Source organism: Bubalus bubalis, chromosome 2 (assembly GCF_019923935.1).
Source record: "Bubalus bubalis isolate 160015118507 breed Murrah chromosome 2, NDDB_SH_1, whole genome shotgun sequence".
In the NCBI taxonomy this organism is placed as follows: Eukaryota; Metazoa; Chordata; class Mammalia; order Artiodactyla; family Bovidae; genus Bubalus; species Bubalus bubalis.
Window position 1 is genome coordinate 43,668,183 of NC_059158.1, and position 24,998 is coordinate 43,693,180.

General features: G+C 57.4%; 1 protein-coding gene across 1 annotated transcript in view; it reads left to right on the plus strand.

Annotated features, from left to right (window-relative positions):
• The window catches only part of GRM4 (glutamate metabotropic receptor 4), a 107,192-nt gene extending 91,080 nt beyond the window's left edge, over positions 1–16,112 (plus strand). Inside the window, exons 9-11 of the mRNA XM_044931201.2 lie at positions 1,363–2,298; positions 9,001–9,247; positions 15,154–16,112. Of these exons, the coding sequence (XP_044787136.1) occupies positions 1,363–2,298; positions 9,001–9,247; positions 15,154–15,203 (1,233 nt within the window). The 3' untranslated portion in view covers positions 15,204–16,112. The remainder of the gene's footprint in view (positions 1–1,362; positions 2,299–9,000; positions 9,248–15,153) is intronic.
• Positions 16,113–24,998: the final 8,886 nt, after the last annotated feature.

Below are 24,998 nucleotides of genomic sequence, written 5' to 3' on the forward strand. Positions count from 1 at the left end.
CACCTCACTCACCCTTTTTCTCAGCTCTAAAACCCTCCCTTCAGCCCCAAACCAACTGGCTATTCCTTCTCCTGGAGTGAGCTCCCAGGACAAAGGGCCTGCTGTTCTCTTAGTGTGAAAGTGAAAGTGTTAGTCATTTAGTCGTGTCCGACTCTGTGACCCTCTGGACTGTAGCCCACCAGGCTCCTCTGTCCATGGGGATTCTCCAAGCAAGAATACTGGAGTGGGTTGCCGTGCCTCTTCCAGGGGGTCTTCCCAACCCAGGGATTGAACCTAGGTCTCCTACATTGCAGATACTTTACCTTCTGAGCCACAGGGGAAGTCCCAAAGCCATTCTCTAAGCATGACCCTTCCTAAGAGCTGATGCTTGGAATATGGCTCCCAAGTGTGGCTTTGCCCAGAGCCTGGAGCTCTTGGGGGCTCTCGCTTACTTTCCAGAACTTCATGACACACTCAGTAGGGCATGCCAGCTTCTGTGTTCCTTTGCTCGCAGCAGTTGTGTCTTCAGAGGCATGTAACAGAATGCACTCATTCAAAGCAAGAGGCAAAGAAACACTCACCCCTGGGCACATGTTGCAGGTTCTCTGATTGAACCTTTGTTCATTGTTCTCTGCTGAACCTGACTGCCTGTGCCACGCGGAGGCCCTGGGGGCTGAGCCACAGGGCAGTGGGTCTCCCCTCTGTGTGCGCACACCAGTCACCTGTGGGCTTTGGTTAAAACTCAGATTCTGGGACTTCCCTGGTCCGGTGGTTAAAATTTCACTTTCCAACGCAGCAGATGAGGGTGCAGTCCCTGATGAGGGAGCTAAAATCCTTCATGCCTCATGGCTAAAAAAACCAGGACATGAAACAACAGAAGCAATTGTAACAAATTCAATAAAGACTTTACAAATGGTCCACATTAAAAAAATATATTAAAAGAAAAAAACCAAAAACTCTGAGTCAGTAGGCCTGGGGTGGCCAAACATTTACATTTCCAACCCACTCCTGGGTGATGCTGATGCGGCCGATCGGGGACCACCGTGAGTAACGAGGCCTCACAGGGCTAGGAGTCCGGGCTGCTGGCTCTCCATGCTCTGTCCTGTGACTCGAGGTTGTCACTGCTGGTCTCTGTATGACCCTTGGGGGTTTTGTATTGGAGCAGGATCCCCCGCAGGTCATCTAGGTCTAAATCGTGCCTGGGAGCTTATTTAAATGCAGCTGTTGGATTCGGTTGCTCCTGGCAGGGCCAGCTGGGCAGCTGGATTTTAGCCATCTGACTGAGTGATTCAGACACGAGGTTCCAGGATGCCAGCTCAGGGGGCGTTCCAGGGCCCTGGGCAGCGTGTCCTGAGGCCGGCTCCCCCACGCTGTCGTTGACAGATAGAGCGGATGCTCTGGCCGGGGAGCGGCCAGCACCTGCCCCGCTCCGTCTGCAGCCTGCCCTGCCAGCCGGGCGAGCGGAAGAAGACGGTGAAGGGCATGCCCTGCTGCTGGCACTGCGAGCCCTGCACGGGGTACCAGTACCAGGTGGACCGCTACACCTGCAAGACCTGTCCCTATGACATGCGGCCCACGGAGAACCGCACGGGCTGCCGGCCCATCCCCATCATCAAGCTGGAGTGGGACTCGCCCTGGGCCGTGCTGCCCCTCTTCCTGGCCGTGGCGGGCATCGCTGCCACGCTGTTCGTGGTGGTCACCTTCGTGCGCTACAACGACACGCCCATCGTCAAGGCTTCGGGCCGCGAGCTGAGCTACGTGCTGCTGGCTGGCATCTTCCTGTGCTATGCCACCACCTTCCTCATGATCGCCGAGCCCGACCTGGGCACCTGCTCTCTGCGCCGGATCTTCCTGGGGCTCGGCATGAGCATCAGCTACGCGGCCCTGCTCACCAAGACCAACCGCATCTACCGCATCTTCGAGCAGGGCAAGCGGTCCGTCAGCGCCCCGCGCTTCATCAGCCCCGCCTCGCAGCTGGCCATCACCTTCAGCCTCATCTCCCTGCAGCTGCTGGGCATCTGCGTGTGGTTCGTGGTGGACCCGTCGCACTCGGTGGTGGACTTCCAGGACCAGCGGACACTGGACCCCCGCTTCGCCAGGGGGGTGCTCAAGTGCGACATCTCGGACCTGTCGCTCATCTGCCTGCTGGGCTACAGCATGCTGCTGATGGTCACATGCACCGTGTACGCCATCAAGACACGCGGCGTGCCCGAGACCTTCAACGAGGCCAAGCCCATCGGCTTCACCATGTACACCACCTGCATCGTCTGGCTCGCCTTCATCCCCATCTTCTTCGGCACCTCGCAGTCGGCCGACAAGGTGAGTCGCGGGGGCAGGCCGGGGGGCGGGGGGCGAGCAGGGGGCAGCCTCCCAGGGCTGGCCAGCCCCTCCGGACGTGCCTGCCTTCTTGCGCTGAGTTTTCTCTCCAGCGTTCTCCCTCTTGCCTCCCTCCCTTCTCTTCTCCCTTCCTCTCCCTTTTCTCTCTGCGCCCCCCACCACGTCTCGTCTCTGTCCTTCCTGCTCCTTCCCGCCCTCTCTCCACCCTCCACCTTCCCCGACTCTTCATCCCTGCCTCTCCCACCCCGTCCTTTCCTCCTCCCCATCTCATTCCCGTCTCATTCTCTCCTCTCTGCCCCCCAGGATGCTGCGTGCTCTTCCATTCTTCATTTTCTTTTTTTTTTCTGGCCGTGCCGCGTGACTTACGGGATTTTAGTTCCCTGACCGGGGATTGAACCCAGGCCATTGGCAGTGAGGGTGTGGAGTTCTGACCATTGGACGCTCAGGGGATTCACACTCTTTTAGGCTCTCCCATTTCTCTTTCCCTGCTCAGCCCAGCTTCCTTTCTGTCCACTCCTCTCTTCTTCCCCCTCTCTGTGGCCTCCTTGCTGCCCTCGAGGAGCCCCAGGGGTCCCCGGGGTGGGTGACGTATCGAGTGCTGGCTCCCTCCCTTTCCAGCCCCAAAGCTGCCCCAAAGCCTGGGATCGGATCAGGAGGCCTGGCAGCCTCAGCTCAGGGCCCTCGCTCCGCCTGCTGGAGCTGCCGAAGGGCCGCTGTCTGCTGGCTCCGCCAGGCTCTCAAGTCAGACACACACACCCCAAGGGCCCTGTGGACTCTGCCCACATCACAGCCCTAGTGCTGCCTGGGTTCTGGGGTTTTATCTTGGAGGACTCGGAGTCCCTGAAGTCAGAGGCCAGAGATGGGGCGGATCAGGGGGACCGAGGACCCTAGCTCCGTGTCTGACTGTGGGATCCTGGGCAAGCAGCTGGCCTCCGCCTCCGCGTCTTCATTGTATATCCGCCGTGACCCCCCGTCTGCAGTCCTCACAGGTGTTGTAATCACTCGGCACGAGGGGTGTAGAAGCCACTTGCCCACTGTAAGGACGCTGGGGCTAGGAAATCAGGGGGAGGGTGGGGACAAGGTTCAGGGTGGGGTGGTGGGGAGATGGCACAGCTGGTCTAGGAAACAGAGGCCCAAGGATGCTTGCTTTTCCTGGGAGTGAGAAGGGAGCCGCTGCAGGCTCTGAGCGGGAGGGCCTCAGTGGGGTATAGAACCCCTCTGGGGTGAGCCCTGCAGGCGGTGAGCCCTTCGGAGGGTGAGCAGGGGAGCAGGGCAGCAGGGCGGAGGCGGTGTGATGGTGCCCGCAGGAGGTGAGGAGTGGGGGGTGCCGGCCGCATCCAGGGGCACGGGGGCTGGGATTCTGGTGGAGTGCGTGTGAGTGAGGAGCACAGAGGGGGTCCTCAGCTGACACCCCCCCTGCCCCCCACTGTCGTTGTTGGTGTGAGCAGTGGGAAGGGAGGAGCCTCCCCACGCGGGGGCAGGGTTGGGGAGGCAGTGGAGGAGCCTATGGTGCAGAGATGGGGAATTCCTGCGGAAGGGCTGAGTTTAGGAGGCCGCTGAGATGGCCTGGCGCAGCGGCACTGGACCGCGGTTGACTCAGTGGTTGTGTGAGTCTGGGGTTCAGGGGCGAGGGCCAGGCTCGACCTGCGCCCAGGGGAGTCACCATCCTGAGAACGGCGTTTAAAGGGCGAGCCTGTGTTTGAGCTCCGAGGGACGCTGGGCCCCAGTGAGGCTGTGGTCAGAGCCACCACGGCTGGCTGCTTGTCATGTGCCAGGCACTGGGCCTGGTGGTCGGCAGGTGCCACACGACGGGCCAGGGTACATTCACCATCTGTGTTTACAGATGAGGCAGAGGGAACTGGAGCGACTTGTCTAAGGTCACCCAACCGGATGACGGATGACGGTGCTCTAGATCAGGAGCCCCACCCCCCCACCCCTGCAGCTCTGGGGCAGCTCAGGCCTGGCCCTCCCTCAGGATGTGCCCTCCTCTTTTCCAGCAGCTCCTTGAAGGCAGGAGCCTCTGCCCTGCGTCCCTTGGGCCTGGCGCAGGGACGCCTGTGGCCCTTTTTCTAACGGTGGCCCTGGGGCTTCTGGGGGGCTGCGGGTTCTGAGACGCAGACCCTGAGGCTGGCAATGAGCGCCCCGAGGCCTGGGACCAGGCCAAAGCCGCTGCCACTGGGGAGCAGCTCGCATTGCGGGCCAGGTCTGGATCTCCCCTCCTGGGGCCTGCAGGAGGCCCCCACTGTGGGCAGGTGCAGGCAAGGCCCCCGGGCTCCGCAGCACCCAGTGAGCCCATGGAGCCAGCAGGGGAGGCCGCTCTCACCCCAGGAAGCTGGCAGCTTGAGAAATCACCCTCAACAACCCCAGGAGGCCCCTTCCCTCACCTCCCTGGGGAGTAAGGCACGCAGCTGGGAGGCTCCCAGCAGGGTGGTCTGGGCCCCGACTCTGCCTTCCTGTAACTCCCCCAGCTGGCAGCCAGCACACGGCTCCCTGTGTGTTCTTGTCCTCCTGGCCCCAGCCCCTCCACCACCCAGCCCTCTCTCAGCACCCCAGGCCACCCTACCTGCCTCTGATTTCTCGCTTTGTAGGAGGCGCCCCTCAGTACTGATTGTGAAGAGGAGCCTCTGAAATGATCTCCTCTGAGGCCCAGAGAGGGACAGGGACCTGCCCCGGGTCACACAGCAGGCTGGCCCACACCAACATGTGGCCGTGACACCCAGGTCTGCCCCTGGTGGCATTGACATGGGATTTGCCCCCTCCTCCTCTGGGCTTCTGCATGAGGCAAGAGTGGGGACATGAGTGCTGAAGTCCCTCCAGCTCAGAACACCAGGCTTCTTAGAGGCTCAGGCAACCTGGATTTGGATCTGTGCTGTGTCACATCTGAGTTACAAATGGCCCCAATGAAAGCTGCAGGCCCGGCTGCTGGATGCCGGGTGCGTGTGTGTGTGTATGTTTGTGTATGTGTGCATGCACACATGTGTAGATGGGGTGGAGTGGAGTGAGGCTACTGTGGGGAGTTGTGTTATGGGTATATGGGTATAGAAGTGTGTGTGTGTAGTGTGTGTGTATAGTGTGTATGTGTAGTGTGTGTGTGTATAGTGTGCGTGTATAGTGTGTGTGTATATATGCACTTCTGTACCCATAACACAGCTCCCCATAGTAGCCCCACTCCACTGTGCACCCTGCCTTTTTGTGCACACTGAGCAGTGGATGGCAGTGTGTGCGTGTGTGTGTGTGTGTGTGTGTGTGTGTGTGTGTACGCTCACAGGTTGAGTGGGGAGGGGCAGGTGTATGTACCTAGGGTTCGTGGCTGTACGAATGTGTCTGAGTGTCCAGATAAAGTGTGCATGGTCAACGGTATGTGTGCAGGTATGTAGGTGCAGGTGTGTGTTTAGGTGTGTGTACAGATTATGTGAGTGCATTGTGTGTGTACACAGGTGTGTATCCAGGTACATGAAGGAGTGTGTGTGTGTGAGAGCCCAGGTGTATCTGAGTCAGGAATGCGTGGCTGTGAGTTCAGATGTGTGAATGAATGTGGCGTCGTTCGAGGACATGGGTGTGGATCTGTGAGCAGGTGTGTGTGTCTAGTAGTGTGCACACTCACAGATGCTTGGTCCACCCATCCCCCAGGCTACTGGTGTCTCTCTGGTGAGCAGGCGGCCGGATTTCCAGGGCTCACCTCCACAGCCACGTGCCATCACCCTGAGCAGACTGGGGTGCGCTCTGTCCACCCAGTGGGATTACTGTTCCAGCAGGTCAAGGTGGGCCTCAGAGGCCAGCCAGGTTGTGGGGAAGTTCATTTGTCTGGTTCATAGATTCTGACAATCTCAGGACCCACCAGGTTCCAAAGTGGGAGGAACTCCTCAGAGCCTCCCACCAGGCTGAGGGCAAAACCAGGAAATTCGCTGTCCACCCCCACAGAGGCTCCTGTCCACGCCCTTTGCCCCACCCCAGGTGACCTCTGTCCTCCCCCATCAAACCTGGCTCTGACAGCCTCATTCACTCAGGGAGGGGGACCTGGAAGGCTGGTGCAGGGTTCCTTGCAGAGGATTGAGAGGAGCAAGGGCCTGACCAAAGTCGAAGAGGGGAGCAGGAAGGGGGGCAGCTTGGGCTGGGGGATGGGCGGAGGGGAGAGCAGGTGGCAGCACACCCTGGAACCTGCCTTGGAGACTTGCATCTGTGCCAGGCCCCGGCCCTGCGGCTCGAGGTTCAGAGGACCGCTGTTTCTCTGATAGGGTTAACACGCTACCACCTCCTGGTGGCCATGTATACCTTCACCTGGGGGGCTCCCGATCGGTGCTGGAGCCAGTGGTGGGGTGCCAACCCCACTTTTGTGCACAGGGCCAGCCACCCCCAGCCTGGGGACGGCTAAAGGAGCCCCCAGGAGAGGGACGCCAACAGATTGGGGGCAGTTTTGTTCAGGTTTGGTCTTTTTCTGCCCCTCCTTGTATTTTGTGTACTGAAAGGCTCCTAGGCTGAAAACACTGAGACCTGTGTGCAGGGCTGGCTCCATAGTTCTCAGGGCCTGGTGCCAAATGAGAATGAATACCCCTTGTTCAAAAATTACTCAGAACTCAAGGCGTTAAACCGAGTGCTCACGCCCATGGAACAAGCTCTGCCTGTGTTGGTGGAGGGGGCCCAGCATCCCTCAGTGGGTCAGGGCAGAGTGGCGTCTGGAACCCAGCCCCTGGACCCCGACACAGGACTGTGTCAACTGCAGGCCTCACTCCACCCAGAGAGGGGTCTTTGAGCCCTGTCCCACCAACCTCATTTTGGCCCAACCTCATCACCAAGATGGGGGCAAATGACCTAAAATGAATCTATCCTGGAAATACACCCAAGAATCCCCAGTGTGAAAGAAGAGACACCCCTGCCCTCAGGGACCCCCAAATCTAATGACAGAAGCATGCCTTGTCCCCAGGGAACCCCCAGTCAATGGTGAAGACCAAGATAGCATGCCTGTTCTTGCTGAATCCAGACCTCTACTATCTTCTCCAAGGGTCTGTTGTGATACTCTGGAGCCTGGACCCCTCCACCCCTTCCACCCTGGGGCCCCAGTGCCATCTCAGGGGTGGGCGAGGTGGCTGGCACCCTCCACTGGCTAGTCATGGCCTTTCCTGTCCACATGCTGGGGGGGTAGTGCTATGCCTATGGGTGAGAGTGTGGGTTGTGTGTGAGGACAGAGGCGTGTGTGCTTACTGGGGAGCAGGCTCTTATTTTCCTGGGTCTGTGACATTTTCTGAACAGTGGCCTCTCTGCACTCCCAGCCTCCTCCTCCGCACCCCCTGTAAATTTCATGTGACCTCATAGTCTGTGCTTGGGTATCCTCGTGGTTTGGGTGAGGTAGGTGCTATCATCCCATTGTGCTGATGAGAAAATTGAGGGCTGGAGAGGGGATGAGACTTCCCCAGTGTCACACAGCTCTCTCCTCTCAGACCCTCCAGCTTCTCCAGCCCCCTTCCAAAGCCAAGAACCCCGGGGAAGGGTGGCCGAGATGAAGGCCTTCAGATTCAGGTCATGAGGTATTTATGGAGAGGGGCAGGGGATGGGGAGAATATGAGAACAGGAGGACCTGGCCCCTCCCTTCAGGAGACTTTCCAAGGAGGCCAGGGCCCCTGTGACCTCAGGACTCAAGTCTAGACCCAGGTCCCCCACTGCTGGGCTGGGTGCAAGGAGTGAAGACTGTCTTGGGGGTTTGGCTAGGATCTGGGAGTCAGGGAGAGCTTCCTGGAGGAGGTGGTACATTAACCAGGCCCCAGGGGAGGGATCCCAGGCTCAGAAACGGCAGATCTAGGAGGCAGAGAGCATTTTCTGCTTTCCCATACCCAGACCTGGGGGCCACAGCCTGGGCTTCCCCTGGCCCCACCCTGGTGGAGGAGGCCAGAGAGGCAGCTGAGACCTGGAGGCCCAGGAGGGAAGGAGGAGGTGGGGAGGGGATCCCAGGCTGGGGCAGTGGGAATTGCCGGGCCCTGCCTGGAAGGCCCCACTATTGAAGAATGGATTACCCGACACCCAGATTAATGGGCTTTCATTTTGCTCAACATCTGTCACTGTTAGAGCTGGCGAGTGAGCGTGAAATGAGCTTTGACTGGGCTGCCATCAGTGGATCACGACGTGTGCCATGGCTCCTGTGCCAGCTGCCTGCTCTGTTCAGAGTGGCATGGGGGTACAGTCACTGAATGGGGGTCCTGGCCACAGTGCTGTACCGTGGCCACCGGGAGCTACTACAAGGCACCTCCCGATGTTCACCTCACTCCCAGCCCTGTGCAGGGTGCTGCTTCAGGGGAGGGTCAGCTGTCCCCTGAGAGCCCCAACCCTGGGCCTCTCCCAGATAGCACGTAACAGTGGTGAACACTTGTGTGCACCGACCACATACCAGATATTTTACATGCCTTTGCCATTTATTAAATCATTTCAAACTCACAACAACCCTATGAGGTAAGGACTAGAACTCTCATGCCCGAGGAAACTGAGGCCCAAAGGATGTGGCTTGTCCAAGATCACATAGTGACAGTGTAGAGCCAGGCTGAATTCAGGCTCTATACCATGGCTCCCTTCCGCCAGAAACCAGCAAGACACAGGGCGGGGTCCCCAGCTGTGTCTGTCTGAGGGGTGGGCTTCGGACAGGGCCCCCGCGAGCCCGGGGCAGAGCGCGCTCTGACGCCGCCCCCGGCCCGCCCCCAGCTGTACATCCAGACGACGACGCTGACGGTCTCGGTGAGTCTGAGCGCCTCGGTGTCCCTGGGGATGCTCTACATGCCCAAGGTGTACATCATCCTCTTCCACCCGGAGCAGAACGTGCCCAAGCGCAAGCGCAGTCTCAAAGCCGTCGTCACCGCCGCCACCATGTCCAACAAGTTCACCCAGAAAGGCAGCTTCCGGCCCAACGGCGAGGCCAAGTCCGAGCTCTGCGAGAACCTGGAAGCCCCCGGTGAGTGCCCGGCCCCGCCCCTCTCCTCTGGACCAGCCCAGGCCCCGCCCCTCTCCCGCTGGACCAGCCCAAGCCCCGCCCCTCTCCCGCTGGACCAGCCTGGGCCCCGCCCCTCTCCCGCTGGGCCAGCCTGGGCCCCGCCCCTCTCCTCTGGACCAGCCCAGGCCCCGCCCTCTTCCTGGAGCGGTCCCCGCTTCCCCGCTCCCAACCAAGTCTGGTCCAATGGGGTCACAGGGAGAGCCCTGAGGCCAACGTGCGGGTTTCCCACCCAGAGGAGAGCCTTGAGGCACCAGCTTAGCCCACCCTGCCCCGCCCCGTCCTGGGAAGGGGACTCTTGCCTCTCCCTTCCAGGGAACTGTGTCCACTTAGGAAGAGTCCGTGGGGGGCCTGGTTAGACAGGGTGACCCGAGACTCTGAGATTTCTCCACCTTGGCTTCCACATCTGGGCCTGTGCCCTTTCAGTCTCCCTGGGTAGGGGGGCGCTGTCTGGAAGCATTTGAAATCCCTCAGCTTGGCTTTGTCCAGCTGCCCCAAGGCAGGGTCCTGAGAGAGGGGGACTCAGGACACTGGTCCTGGGATGGGTAAGTGAGGCCTAGGGTGGGGAGCAGGGCCTGCAGAGTGATTGGTAGGGGGATGTCCAAGGAGAGAGAGGTAGGGCATGGGAGGGACAGGTTGGGTGACCATTTCTTGAACCCCGACTCTGGGCCACCCCTGCAGGAACCAGTTTTCATCTTCACAGCAACCTTGAAAGCAGTGGGTTTTAATTATTTGAGGCTACAGATGAGGAAGGGCTTCCCTGGGGGCTCAGATGGTAAAGAATTCGCCTACAATGCAGGAGACCCAGGTTTGATCCCTGGGTGGGGAAGATCCCCTGGTGAAGGAAATGGCAACCCACTCCAGTATTCTGGCCTGGGAAATCCCATGGAGAGAGGAGCCTGGAGGGCTACAGCCCATGGGATCACAAAAGAGCTGGACACAACTGAACAATTAAACAACAGATGAGAAAAGTAAGGCTCAGATAGGCGAGGGACTCCCCGGGGCTACATGGCAGCAGGTGATGTCCCGCTGCCTCCAAGTAGAGACTGAGGCCTCTGACCTGTGGGCTGGGACTGTACGGGCCTTGCTTCCGACTGCTCCCGGGTGGACAGGGTGGAGGGGAACTTGTGGTCCCACCGCAGACCTGGACTCCCTCCCTGGATCCCCTGTAAATGTCTGAATGGTTAAAATAGCAGTCCCTCCTGCCTCCCTGCTTTCTGGGAGTCTTGGGGGCCTTCTGTTGGTGGCGGCAGAGTGAAGAGCCCCTTTCCCAGGAGAGTTTCAGATCCGGTGGCCCCTCGGGTCAATGCTCGGCTTCCTCCCTCTAGTCCTGAGGGAAAGGCTGCAAGTGGACATTGTTGGGAACACCAGGAGGGAGATTGGTGAGCACAGGCTCCAGAGAAGGGCCCCTTTGTCACCCACCAAGAGATCAGGAGAAACAGGAGACCTCCCTAGCAGGTGTTTGGGCTGGGATAGCCCCTCCTGCAGGCTCCCCGCCCTGGGGCTCTGGCTGAAGCATCTTCTGTTATCAGTCATTCCCACCTGTAGAAAAAGTATCAGCTGTAGAAAGGAGGAAAGTCCCTCCCCACATCCAAACAGGACTTTTCACTTCCCAGAGATCTCTCCCCTTTGAGTGGTCTTCACAGCTGTCCTGTGAGGCCTGGATTGGGCTGGATCCCCAGCTGAGGCCCAGGGAGGGTGAGTGATTCTCCTGAGGTCACAGAGCAAGGTCGTGACTAGCTGGCCATACTGTGTCTTTCTCTTGACTCTGACTCCATCCGGCCTCCCTGTCTCTCTGTGCAGAGCCGAGTACCTGGCTTCCAGCACGCCCCTCCTTTGCTCAACACCTCTGATAACTCTTGGCCACACCCTCCACCAAATGACATTTTATTCCCTATGGTTGTACTCTTCTTTCCAGGGCATCAACTTCCCTGTACCTACACACAGCCTGGGGCTCCCTTCAGATGCCATGTGGACCCTCTGCCTGTGATGGGAAGGGGCAGTGTCCTCAGGGGCCTTCCCACCTCTGGTCTTTCACGTCCACTCAGATGTGCAGAAACCCCCAGGGCAGCCCCTAACTAGGTCCTTCTGTCCTGAGCTGGGACCCCCGCTGCTTCCCACCCCACACTCCTGACTTCCTTTTCCTCCTTCCCAGGGAGACTCACCCTTCTTGGGTCCCATGCCCCCAGGCCCCGCTTTGCTCCAGGGCTCATGAGAGCAAGTGGGTATCAGCTCGCTCAGACCCCTGTGTCTAACAGGAGAGAGCACCCTGACCCCGGAGGGTGGCACGCATAGCGCTGTGACCGGCCAGAGGGAACCCCAGGGGTGGGACTGATGGCACCTCGTTGACACTGTTGCCTCTGCCTCTACTCAGACTGGCACCTGGGAACTGGTGCGGGCCTGGCAAGGGAGACTCAGCTTTCCCAGCCTCCTGCTTCCCAAGAGGGCAGGGTGAGAGCTGGTCCTCCCCACCGACCCCTGCACTGAGGACTGGAGGCCGGCTCCTTCGCCCCCACCTTCTCAGCTCGGGGACAACAGCGGCCATGGAGGCACTGGGCGGGAGCTGGGTGATTAATTCTGGGAACAGCCAGATCGTGGGGGTGTGAGCCAGAGGAGTGGGGAGGTGTCATTCCGTGGAGCAGGGACATTTTTCACTCTGTCACTGGCAGGCCACGTATCTTTAAACAAACAACAGAATAAATAATTCAGGGGCCCGATTGCAGGCAGATTAGGCAAGAAAACACGGGGACGACAAATGGGGGCTGACAGCTCCTGCCGCCACTGCCCAGCTAATTGTTAGTTGAGACAGCGACACTGAAAGCCAGCAGCCGGGCGTCATCAGTGAGGGATGGGCTTGGGCCCTTGGGCCACACCTCCTCCCCGCCCCCTCCACGCTGCTGCTGCCCCTGGAGTGTCGCTGGCCCCATCCAGTCCTCATGGATATCTTAGCCCGGCCCCTTCACCTACCATTTTCAGGGTTTAGGGAGTATTTCTATCTACCCGGTTTCTGAGAGCAGGTAAGGGCTTATGATCACCCCATTTTACAGATGAGGGAGTTGAGGTTCTGAGAGGTTCAATTTGTTAGAAAGTCTGCATGGCAGAGGCTGAGATCCCCTACACCAGTGAGGGCAGGACTGGACCTCAAGTGTCCTGACTCGTGGCCAGAGCTCTTCCTTTTGAGCCTCAGCTCCTGGGGGCCGTGGGCGGAATCATTGCTCCCATTTTCCAGACGGTCAGACTGAGGCTCCATTGAAGGACTCTGGGGCTGCTGGCTTATAGCGGAGGGCTGAAGGTGCTTCCGGGTCCTGAAACCCACGGATTGGGTTTTCTAGAGGAGGCAGCTCTGGTCTTGGAGGGAGAGGAGGGCCCCAGCTGTCCCTCCCCTCCCCACCACTTTCTCTGTCCCCACCACTCTCCTTGCGCCCCCACCGCCCCCACTTCAGGCTCCCGGGCCCCTGCAGTCAGCGGCGATCTTGCTGCTGAGGTTTTCCTTCCCCTCTGAGCCAGGAGCTGCAGATGGGTTTACAGGTTTGGAAATTCAGTTTTATCAGTTCACCCAAGGGGTGATGGAGCCCTGGGGAATTGATGCTCAGTAGCCTGGCCCACGGACGTGAGAGTCACAGTCAGTGGCCGGCTCTTTTTCTGAGGTTGGGGGAGAGAGTGGGTGGGGATGTAGGGGCGGCTGAAGGGAAGGAAGTCTCAGCAAAAAGGGCCGCTCCCCTCCTGCTGTAGGCCCGGAGACCTCGCAGGGCGGGGGAGGAACTGGCTGAGGTCACAGCCGTGCTCCTTGTCCACCCTCAGTCCTCCAGCCTCCCGGAGGGACGTAGGCTGTTTTAGAAATGAAGGTGGGTGTCCTTTACACACTGTGCAGTGCTGTGCTGGGTTCTTAATGCTGTCCTGGGTGTCATGGACACCATTGCCTTCCAGTAGCACCTGTCCAGGTGGCACCTAAAACCTGAAATTCCCTGCCCCTGCCCAGTGATCGTTAATCTTCTGCTTGGATATTTCCATTGACAGGGCTAGTTCAGCTCATCTGCCTACCAAGGCCACTCTCAGCCCGGGCCAGGAGAGAGTTCTTCCTTTAGCCTCCCCACTGGTCCCCTGGTGTCCCCCCTGCTCACCCCATCCTGGCAACCTTGCTTCTTTCCACACCCGGGGGACCCTCTGAGAGAGGGTCGCTGCAGTTCCAGCTGTATGAGTGAGCTTCCGGTCACGCTGCTATGACAAAGAGGCCCCAGGACAGAGTGGTCAAATCAGATTTGTTTATCTCTGATCTTGTAGAGCATGGCGGGTAGCAGCAGGGACCTGGGTTCCTTCTGTTTGTCTTTCCGTTGGATCCTAGAGGGTTGTCCTTGTCCTCATGCCTGGGGCTACTCGACCTAGATGTCGCTTCTGGCCACAGGACGGAAAAGAGAGGAAGTAGGGAGGAAACAATCTATTTTTTTTTCCCCCAAAGAATGAGCTTGATCATTTTATGGTAACAAATAATTCTGCCAAATCTCAGTGGTTTAAAACAATAAAGGTCCATTTCCCACTCCTTGTGCATGGGAACAGTCTATTTTCATCAAATGTATGGACGCTGCACACAGCCCTTGACACTTGTCATTAGCAGGAATGTGGTCACATGAGGCCACTCTGGGCTGCAAGGGAGTCTGGGAAATATGGTCCTTAATTTGGCAGTGAAAAGTGGTAGACAGACGGCTGGGGGTGGTCAGGGTGCCACCCACCATCCTGCCATCTTCCACGTCACCTTCTCCAGGCAGAAGCCCCTGGCTGTGCCTGGTAGATGCTCCCCCCTGTTCTGAGCTGTTAGGGTCCTGACAGAGTCAAGGCAGTTTTATGACCGAGGGCACAGCGATGTCCCACATCCACTCTGCTCTCTTGGCAGACAGCACAGGCAGCTTCCCCAACTCCCCCCGAGCTGTCTGCAGGTCATGGAGGGAGACCCTGAGCCCTGGCAGGACAGGAAAAACCCCAGGATTCGGGCTAGGCTCCTCACCCATCTGGCCTCAGCTCCTCAGTGTTCCAAGAGGGTGATGCTTACCTGGCCTCTTCCTGAGGCTGCTGTGAGGTGTGAACTCCAGTGGGGTGGCGGTGCAGGCACTCGGGATGCCCGGGGTGGGGTGGGGGGCTGGCATGGTTCCCTGACCGTGGCTGCAGGGAGGGGAGACACCCAGAGAGGCAGCCCTGGCCCCGTGATGGGTGAGCGGAAGCCGGACTGATGCATGCAGATAAGAGGGGCTCAGGGCTGGGGTGAGACAGGACCCCCGGCGGGGGAGGGGGAGGGGTCCTGAGGACTTCCATCTCCCACCATCTCCCCGGGCGTGGGAGTAGGGCCAAGTTAGGCACACGCCCCAGTGCCCAGCCCCCTGAGGCCCCTCTCTGGTTCCCTTATCTCCTCTGTCCGCATTTCTGCTCATTCCCCCAAGGCGGTGTGTCTGTATATATTCTTCACATGTGTGTTTCCAAAGTGTGTGTTGCATGTCTGAAAAACTCTCCCCTGGTCATACTTGAAGACTGTATCATATCAGAAATAAACACGATCCTCTTAAAGCCTTGTGGGATCAGGAGGACGCAGGGACTCCGTGGGGTAGGGCCTGGGGGGCGATAGTCACAGAGGGATGGCGTCAGCAGGGAGAGCTCCAAGGAGGGTCCGCCTAGGGGGACGAGGTGAAGACGGATGGGCCCGCTAGGCCGGCAGCCCAGGTGTGGGGGTGGGCGGGACCGGTGGGGGGTGGGCGGTGGGGTGGGGGGGGATGTGCTCAGTGGGCGGGGTGGGTGCTGATGCCCCGGGCAGGGCCATGCCTGCGGAAGGGGCGTTGGATGAAGACAGCCCCTGACTCCTCGATCCCCGGTCTCTCTCCTTCCAGCGCTGGCCACCAAACAGACCTACGTCACCTACACCAACCATGCCATCTAGCTCGGCCCCCGGAGCCGCCCAGGAGGAGGAGGAGGACGGAGACCCTTGTGGATGGTGCGTCGGGACAGGGCCACGCCCAGGGGCCCAGCTGATGTCCTCACCGCCTGCGGGCTCCCGCGGACGTGGCTTGGTGCTGTTGACAGTGGGACCCCCGGCAGTCACTGCTGGGTGGCCTGGACAAGCCGGGCCGGGGCCAGGAGGAGGCTGGGGGTGCTGGAAAGCCTCAGGCCACGAGCGCCTGCGTCCTGCGCCACGGCCGCGCCCCGCCCCAAACCACCGAGGCTCGGGTTGGGAGGCCCCCGCGGCACTGGCTTTCCCCCTCGTCTCTGCCTGTCCTGTTGGTGACTCCCTCAGTCTCCATCCCAGTCTTGAGTTCTTCTCTCTCTCAGTATCACCTTTTCTCGCCGTGTGTCTCTGTGTGCTCTCTGCTTTTTCTGTATCTCCTCTCTTTCTGTCTCTGCCGTCTCCAGCTCTCTCCCGTCTCTTCTCCTGTGCTCCGCCCGTCTCTCATTTTTCTTTCCTGTCCTCAGCCCCCTCCTCGCCTTCATTTTCCTCTCCCTGCCATCTCTTGCCGATTCACCAAATCCTACATGTCGCTAAAGAGAAAAAAAGGAGGAAAAAAAAAAAAAATCAAAACACAAAAAAGCCAAAACAAAAGCAAATCCCGAGTCTGTTGCCAAGTGCTGCGTCCTCTCGGTGGCCTCTGTGTGCGTGCCCGTGGCCCGCAGCCTGCCCGCCTGCCCCCCGCCGTCTGCCGTGTGTCCTGCCCGCCTGCCCGCCTGCCCCTCCCGCCGATGACACGGAGTTCAGTGCCTGGGTGTCTGGTGATGGTTATTGACGACAATGTGTAGCGCATGATTGTTTTTATACCAAGAACATTTCTAATAAAAATAAATACATGGTTTTGCACCCTGGCTCCACATCCACTGAGGGGCCTGCGGTCGGACCCCTGGCTCAGCCCGAAGCTGGAGGGCCTGCAGTTACAGGGAAGGAGGAACTGGGTGACAGGGACGTAGGGCTGGAGGGCAGTGGAGGCTGCTTCCTGGGTTGGCCTCGGGTGGGGTCTTGGAGAGTCCCTGGGCAGGGAGGGGCCAACCATAACCTGATCCCCTCCTTCCCTCCCAGCCAGGAAACGCTCCTCTTGAGACAGTGGGTACAGGGTTCCCAGCATCCAGAGCCCTCCCCTCCTGTGCGTCCTGTCTCCAGGTCACAGGTGCTGGGATGATGGCTGTCCTGGAGATGAGTGTGTGGCACGTGGCTAGGTGGGCCAGGTGTGCGGCACAGGTGTATCTCTGTGTATGTGTGTGTCTCCCCCCCAGCCCTGTGCATCTGTCCATTTTGTCTCTGTGTGTGTGTGTGTGTGTGTGTGCGCGCGCACTCCTGTGCCTCCACAGGCAAGCTTATTTGTCTTGTGGGAGTGTCTGTCTGCTTAGGCTCCAGTGGGTATGCGTCCACATCACACCCATGTCACGAGGATGCTGTCCCCGGCAAGTGGGAGTGTGTGTTCACAGCAGCTGGCGTCCGTGGCAGGTTGGGAGGTGGGAAGCGAGCTGCTCAGGGGCTGGGCCCTGCCAGGGGTAAATTACAGAGCCAGCGACACAGCGAGGCCCCAGGCGGCAGCTGCCTGAGCCGCCCCTTCCTGCCGCTCCCCCCGCCCCACTTCCTCTGATATCTGACAGGGGGCTGGCGGGGCCCAGGTGTGAAGCAGGTGTGGGTGTGTGTGAGAGGTGAGGTGGGGTGTTCAATCATGTGTCAGGCCCCTCTATCCGCCTGGGGGGCTACTCCTGGGGGCCAGGCTCGGGAGTCTGTTCTCCTGGGGGTCCGTGTGAGACTGTGTGTGTGTGTGCAGCGCCTACTATGTGCTCAGTATATATGTATGTAAGGGAGGGAGTGGAGAAGGAGCTCTCACACCCATCATCTTGCTTTTGCAGGGTGGTCCCTGAGGCTGCCACCCAGAATAGAGTCTACTCAGTGCCCAGGGTAGTGTAGGCAGGTGTGGAGTGAGGGAGCTGGATTTGAGGGGCAGGGGCAGCTCTCTGACCGCACCCCCTGCCTGGGCACCTTGTCCCCTCAGTGGTCCGGGTCCCTCTGTGGTGATTGCTGGGCTGGGTCTGGACAGAGGGCCTGGCCTGGAACCCAAGGGCTTGACACTCAGCCCAGGACTTCCCCAGGTGCCCCCCGTATCTGTGGAGCCCCCTTCTAGGATCCAGGCAGAGTCATGTTCCTTCCAAGGTGGGTGCTGCCCCCTCTGTCCCCCTAGCACTCAGGAGAGGGCAGTGGGGCCCAAGGGCAGTTCAAGGCCTCCTAGAGGGAGGAGGAGGCTGAGGGTCAGAGCCGGGTGGGCTCTGCATGGGCCTTAGGCCGGCCTGCCTGGGGCTCTAGAAATGCTGATGACCCAAAGAAACACGACAATGGGGGTGAGTGGGCTAAGTGGGGAAGCCTTGGGTGGGGTGTGCATTCCCAGCAGGGGTCTGGTGTACAGAGGAGAGGTGAGTAGGCTCTGTGGTCCAGAGATGAGGAGGAAGGACCCGCTCCCAGCAGGACTTTTGGAAGGCAAGCCTGCTGCAGCTTGTAGGGTGGCGGGCATCCCAGGGGCCCATCACGATGGAGGCCTAGGCCCATGAGGCTGGGGCTGGGGTCCCCCAGGTGCTGCAGATGGGGCTGGCCCTGACACACGTAGTGGGGAGAACTTCCAGGGCCAGCTGGCTGCTCATCTTTGCTCTCCATCCCATATTATTAACTCCCAGGCTCAAGGGACACGCACGAAATGTGGACAGATATTTGTATCTTCAGAATTTTCTATTTCAATAAGATGGGGGGATTTGCAGTGTCCTTGACCCCCTGGAAACCTTTTCTCTGCTCTGTGCTCAGCCCTCCCCTAGGGCCTCAGCCTCTGAGAGGCCCCGGGGTGAGGTCAGAGGCAGCCCCTGCCCTGCCCAGGGCAAGGTAACAAAATTACCTAGTGGAGGTTCTACCCCCACCAGAACTTTAGACCATGGAGATGGTGGATGGTCATTCAGAAGGACTGGATCTGAGGTCCCGTGGGTGGGGCTGGCACAGGTCTGTTTTACAAGCTCCCCAGGGGATCAGGGACAGCTCAGTGGGCCAGGTAAATCAGTGTTCTGGCAGAAGAATCTTAAATCAACATCAGCATCTCTGAGAACTTGTTAGAAAATCAAATTATGGGGGACTTCCCTGGTAGTCCAGTGGCTAAGACTCTGTGCTCCCAATACAGGGGGCATGGGTTTGATCCCTGGTCGGGGAACTAAGATCCTGCCTGCTGCATGGCATGGCCATGGGCAGAAAAAAAGGAGGAAATCAAATTATGGGTTTCTCCCCACCCCAGGCTGGCTGGACCAGAAGCTCTGGGGGTAGGGTCCTTAAGTCCATTTACAGGCCCTGTAGTTCAGTCCAGTGCAGGGCCAAGCTACCTAACACTAGCTGTGTGTTAAAAGGCCAACATGTGGGATTGAAATATGCTTATGTGGGGCAGATGGAGGGTGGAGTTCAGACCTAGGGTCTCTGGGGTCTCAGGGAGTTCCTGGGCTGCTGGACTTTCAGTCCTAAAACCAAGAAAGTCTGGGGAAAACTAGACAAATCTGGTAAGAACACTTTCCTTTTTCATTCAACAGATATTAAGTACCTACTGTGTACTGTGTGGGCTGCCCTGGTGGCTCAGACAGTAAAAAATCCGCCTGCAATGGGAGAGACCAGGGTTCGATCCTGGGTTGGGCAGATCCCCTGGAGGAGAGCATGGCAACCCACTCCAGTATTCTTGCCTGGAGAATCCCATGAACAGAGGATCCTGGTAGGCTACAGTCCATAGGGCAGTAGTAAAGAGTCGGACACGACTGAGGCGACTGGGCATGCGTGCACTCATGCATGTACAAGCCAGGCCCTGGTATGCAGTAGTGAGTAAGCCAGGGGTGGTACCAGCCCTCGGGGTTTCTGTAGTCAGGGTGGGGACAATGCCACTAAAAAGCTTTTTGAGGCTCAAAACAAAGACTAAGCTGCTAACTGTCCTGAACAGGAGTTCACTGGGCTCCCAGGCTAGCTGGGCACACAGGCCACCTCTGTGGAATTCCCAGGACCCTGGGGGCTAAGCTTCAGGAGCAGTATCCAAGCTTGGATCCCTTCCAGCTCAGATGGGCTGGTTCTGAGTTCCAATGTGCTAGGGTCTGTTTCTCCCATCCTGCCTTCTTGGTCCCTGGAAGCAGAGGTAGGGGACCCAGACAGTTGTCTCTTAGCCCCACTCCAGGAGCACTGCCCTACTTCAGCCTCCAGGCCCAGGGAAGGGTCCTTGGAAGGCCACAGGAGGATGCTTATCTTCTAGGCGGCTGTGAGACCCCTCCCCAGCCAGAGGTCAGAATATGGGCCCTTTTAAAAAAAAAAAAAAGATTTTTTCTTTTTTTTGATGTGGACCATTTTGGGGCTTCCTGGGTGGCTCAGTGGTAAAGAATCCACCTGCAGGATCCACAGGAGATGCAGGTTCAATCCCTGGGTTAGGAAGATCCCCTGAAGGAGGGCATGGGAACCCACTCCAGTATTCTTGCCTGGAGAATCTCGTGGACAGAGGAGCCTGGAGGACTACAGTCCATGGGGTCATAAAGACTTGGACATGACCGAAGTGACTTAGCATGCATGGACCAATGAAGACCAAAAAGTCTTTGGTCTTTGACCAACCTGGACAGCATATTAAAAAGCAGAGACATGTCTTTGCGGACAAAGGTCCGTCTAGTCAAAGCTATGGTTTTTCCAGCAGTCATGTATGGATGTAAGAGTTAGACTACAAGGAAAGCTGAGCACCAAAGAATTGATGCTTTTGAACTGTGGTGTTGGAGAAGACTCTTGAGTCCCTTGGACTTAAAGGAGATCCAATCAGTCCATCTTAAAGGAAATCAGTCCTGAATATTCATTGGAAGGACTGATGCTGAAGCTGAAACTTCAATACTTTGGCCACCTGATGCGAAGAGCTGACTCCTTTGAAAAGACCCTGATGCTGGGAAAGATTGAAGGCGGGAGAAGGGGATGACAGAGGATGAGATGGTTGGATGGCATCACCAACTCAATGGACATGAGTTTGAGCAAGCTCTGGAAGTTGGTGATGGACAGGGAAGCCTGGCTTGCTGCAGTCCATGGGGTTGCAGAGTCAGATATGACTGAGTGACTGAACTGAACTGAATTGAATTTGTTACAATATTGTTTGTGTTTTGGGGGGCCATGAGGCATGTGAGATCTTAGTTCCCTGACCAGGGATCAAACCTGCACCCCCTGCATCAGAAAGCAAAATCTTAACCACTGGACCACCAGGGAAGTCCTATAGGCCCTTTTCTTTTTTGGGTGCCCTTGCCCCAGCCTGGGGTTTCCATCCAGCCACTGAGCATTGAGGGGAGACTGAGGGGTTGTCCCTGGCATGAGAGCCCCACCCCCGCCCCCTGTGCCTGCCCTGCCCTGCCCTGATGCCCCACAGGCCTTGGCCCTGGCACTCTGAGCTTCCCAGGGCTTAGACTTCTCTACAGACACCCCAGGGCTGAATGGTGCACGGTGCCAAGATCTCACTTCAGTTGGCAAAAGCAGCAATTAGCATCTAATGAGGCTTCTTGCTTTATTTTTAGGTAACCTCCAGGGCCCTGCCTGTGTAATTCAGCCGCCATTGCTTGGCAGATAATTAAAGCATGTCACCATAATTTGCCTTTTTTTTTTTTTATAAAGCCCATAATTATGTTTTTATTGTGAGTGAGGGGGGGAAGAGGAGGGAAAGAAAACAAAGAGATGAGGTTGGGGCAGGAAACGGGACTTGGCTCCCTCAGTCAGGACCCTCTGCTCCATCAGCTGGACTAGGAGCCCTATCCTCAGGGCAGGCACCCCAGGGGCCCCCCTAACTTCATGGTCTGCCCTGACTACTTTGCCCAAGACTCCCCCCTTGTTGGCTGCCCCACACCTCCGCTTCTGGAGTCCTCCTCTTTCAGGTTAGGTTTGGGGAAGGGGAGCTTCTGTTCTTCCAGTTCTTTCCTTATAAAACCAGTCCCAGTATTCCAGAAAAACTAGAGGTTTCCCGTGGGCAGAAAGGGCATGGAGCTGAAACCAGAGTGACCCTGAGTTGATAATTTTGGGGAGGGCTGCTCTGGGTCTTCATTGCTGCACGCGTGGGCTCTTTCTGTGATCAGTCGTGTCCGACTCTTTGCGACCCCATGGACTGTAGCCCACCAGGCTCCTCTGTCCATGGAATTTTCCAGGCAAAAATACTGGAGTGGGCTGCCATTTCCTACTCCAGGGGATCTTCCCTATCCAGGGATTGAACCTGTCTCTTGCATCTCCTTCATTGGAAGGCAGATTCTTTACCACAGCGCCACCTGGGAAGCCCCTTAATTCCCTAACCAGGTATCAAACTTCTGTGTCCCTTGCATTGGAAAGCAGATTCTTAACCACTGGACCACCAGATCCCGAGTTGATGATTCTTGAGCTGTGCTCAGGCATCTGAGAGTTCATGATACTATTCTCCTGCTACGTATGTTTGAAAATGTCCTTAATAAATCAACAAAATTTCTTCCCCAGAAAGGGGTCTGCCAGCCAAGCTGGGCACCTGGTGCTCGCTCAGGAACTTGTGACTTGGTGTTCTCTCTAGCTCTGAGCTCTTTATCTCCCATTTACTGCACTTTAGTCATGATTTTGGTGCCCGTGAGTGGTGGTGGGGCGATCCTTTCTAGGAATCTGAAATCAGACTCTGGAGCCTGCAGGCCGTGCTGGAAACAGGCTGCTCAGGTCGTTTCAGGGGGGCCCCCGCCCCCAAACGTCTTCCAAACTGTCATCTGTGCTACCTCAAAGTCTACCGCTAAAGCCTCAGGCTTCTGGGTCAAAGCACGTTCTCCCGAAACACGGCAATGTTTGGTCATCATATAGGAGTCATGTTTCAAGACATCAGCTGCTCTGAAGGTGTGGAATGGGGACAGGTAGGTTTTGAAAGAACTTCCCAGATTACCCGCAGTCACGTAGCAAGCATTCCCCCCACTGCTTTATCTCGGACATCACCCTAACGTGCCTGTGGCCTGTTCCTTGTCTTCATCCTCCTGCCAGAAGGTCAGCCCCACCAGGGCAGGGATTTTTTGTTAGCTTGATCACAAATCACAAATGTCACTTTAAGCTGAATCTAGAACAGTCCCCAGCACACAGCATATAATGAATATTATTGAATGACTGGACTAGGGGGAGGGGGTTGGACCAGAGACCCAGAGGGACCTAGATAGCTGAATCGCCACCTCCACAGCCTCACCCCCAACCCCAGCGCTCAGTTCTATCACCGAGTCTCTGCCCAAAGTCCAATGGCTCCTTTCTTCGTTGCAGTTTCTCAAGGTCTTCCCTGGAGGACCAAGGGGAGCATGGATGTAGTGTTCTGGTCATTGGATAGGGGACAGCCCCCATCTGCCCCATTACCCGCCGCCCCCCCACCCCAGGATGATGGACAGCTTGGATTTGGAACCGGGAGACCTGGGTTCTAAGTGCAGGCTTGGCTGCTAACTCGATGTGTACCATCGGGCAAGTTGCTTTCCCTCTCTGGGCCCTAGTTTCTTCATTCATTAACGAAGTACGGAAGTACTGAGCTCTGAGCCCCCAGAGCCTGGGTAGGCAGCCAGCATTCCAGCGGTACAGAAAGGGGAGGCAACTGCAAAGGAGAATCTTTTGGGGCTGGTTGCTATGGCAACTGTGCACACACTAAGGGTGGGGGAGGGGCATGAGTATGCAAATCAGGCCCTTGGTTGGCATCCCCAGCCCCTGCGGGCCTGTGTGTGATTGGAGGAAGAGATTTTATTGGTGTTGTGGGGCAGTGGAAGGGGATGGAGAAACGATGGGGGTGGCTGGGGAGCCAGGGGCCAGTCCTGGGTGGGCCTGCCAGCCCTGCCCTCTGTCACAGGGTGGGAGATGGACTCACTGGTGAAGCAGGTATAGAACTGATGTGTAAGTAGGGCAGGACCCCAACAACAATCTTCTCTGCCCCCTCATGCATACAGTAGCTGAGGAGGAAACTGAGGCCTGGAGAGTCAAGAAGTTTGTCAAGATTTGAACCACCATCCTGGTCAATCTAAGAATTTAGGGGAGGTGTGCTTTTCCAAGAGCCCTGTAAACCATCTCCCTGGTAAACACTGTTCCTTCTGAGCTTGTACTTGGGAAAGTTGGGGTGGTGGGGGGGGGTGGTCTGAGCTTGGAGGGCAGGGGCAGTCTGTGCACACCATCCAGGGAGGTGGACAGCTGTACCCAGCCCTGGCAGGGGCAGGGGGTGAACACAGGCCTACTGAGGGGTCTGGAGCTAGAACCCCGGCTTTGGCCTCTGTGACACAGGCGCCCAAGGCACTCAGTTCTCCCAACTTTAGTGTCTGCACCTGTGAATGGAGAGAATGTCTCCTGAAGGTGATTTCAGGACAACAAAAGCATCGGGAAAGCACGGGCGGTCAGGAGGGGACACGGGCCCACCCTGGAGCCTCCACTGCCTCACCCTCCAGGACAACATGCCCTCCTCTCCTTCTCTGCCCACCCGCCCACCCTCCTCTGGGGCTTCTTTCCTTCCACCCCCGCTCCTCATATGCTAGGGCTTCCTCTGGGGCTCCAGGCCGGGCCCATTTGCTCCTTTCTTCTTCAGCACTTTCCCAACACTCCGTGTCCTCCCGGACACACCCCAGCCGCCCTTGCAGTTGGGTTGAGGCCACGTGACCTGTTCTGGTCAGTGAACTGTGGGCAGCAGCTGTGCCTGTTGCTTCCAGAAGCTCACAGGTCTACCTCCTCCACAGGGCCTTCCTTCTCTTCCTGTGGCAACCTTAGAAGTTGGGGTTGAGGTGGTGGCCCGTAACATGGAGGTCACCTAGCTCTCTGAGTCACTGGTTGGGGGAGAGCTTCTGCCGTCCCATGGTGAACTTCGTTTGCACAGGAGATAAATATCCTTTTTTGCTAGGATGCTGGGATATCAAGATTGGTTTCTTTCCTTTTCTTTTTCTTTTTTTTTTGGCCATGCCTCATGTGAGATCTTAGTTCCCCAACTGGGGATCGAATCTGTGCCCCCTGCATTGGAAGCATGCAGTCTTAACCACTAGACTCCCAGAGAAGTCCCAAGATCATTTTTTAAGTTGTAGCTTTTCCTATCCTGCCTAATAGATCATCAAATAAATGCCAAATTTCTCTTTTAGCTTCCAAACCTTCTGAGCACCCCACTAGCTGCAGCTGTACAGGGTTCTCTCTTTGTGCGTGGTCCACAGTGGAACTCAGTCTTCTCCTAAACGTGGTCTGCTTCCTTGCTCCCCATTTTGGTGATCAGCAGCCGGCACCTTCCCCTAGACTTCCGCTTCCCACCTTTCATCTGTGGCTGAGTCCTCACCACCCTCTCCGCCCTCTCCTCCGCGCCCACCGCCACCTCTGGAGCTCACTTCCTCACCACCTGTCACCCCTGGGTGGCGAGCACAGTCTCCCAGCTCCTCTCCCAGCTTTCAGCCTTCATCTTTGTTCTTTAAAGATGTTGCTCCCTGTCTTCTGGTTTCTGTTGTTTTCAAGGAGGAATGTGCCGTCATCCTTATCTTTGTCCCTTTGTATGTAATGTCACTTTCCTCTGGCTGCTTTTACTTTTTCTCTTTATCACTGGTTTTAAGCTGTTTGATTATGATGTGCCCCGATGTGGTTTTCTTTGCATTTCTTGTGCTTGCATTTTGTTGAGATTCTTGGATCTGTAGGTTAATAGTCTTTTTTGGAAAGATTTTGGTCATTATTTCTTCAAAACTGTTTCTGTCCTCCTTGGGGGACTTCTATTACATGTAT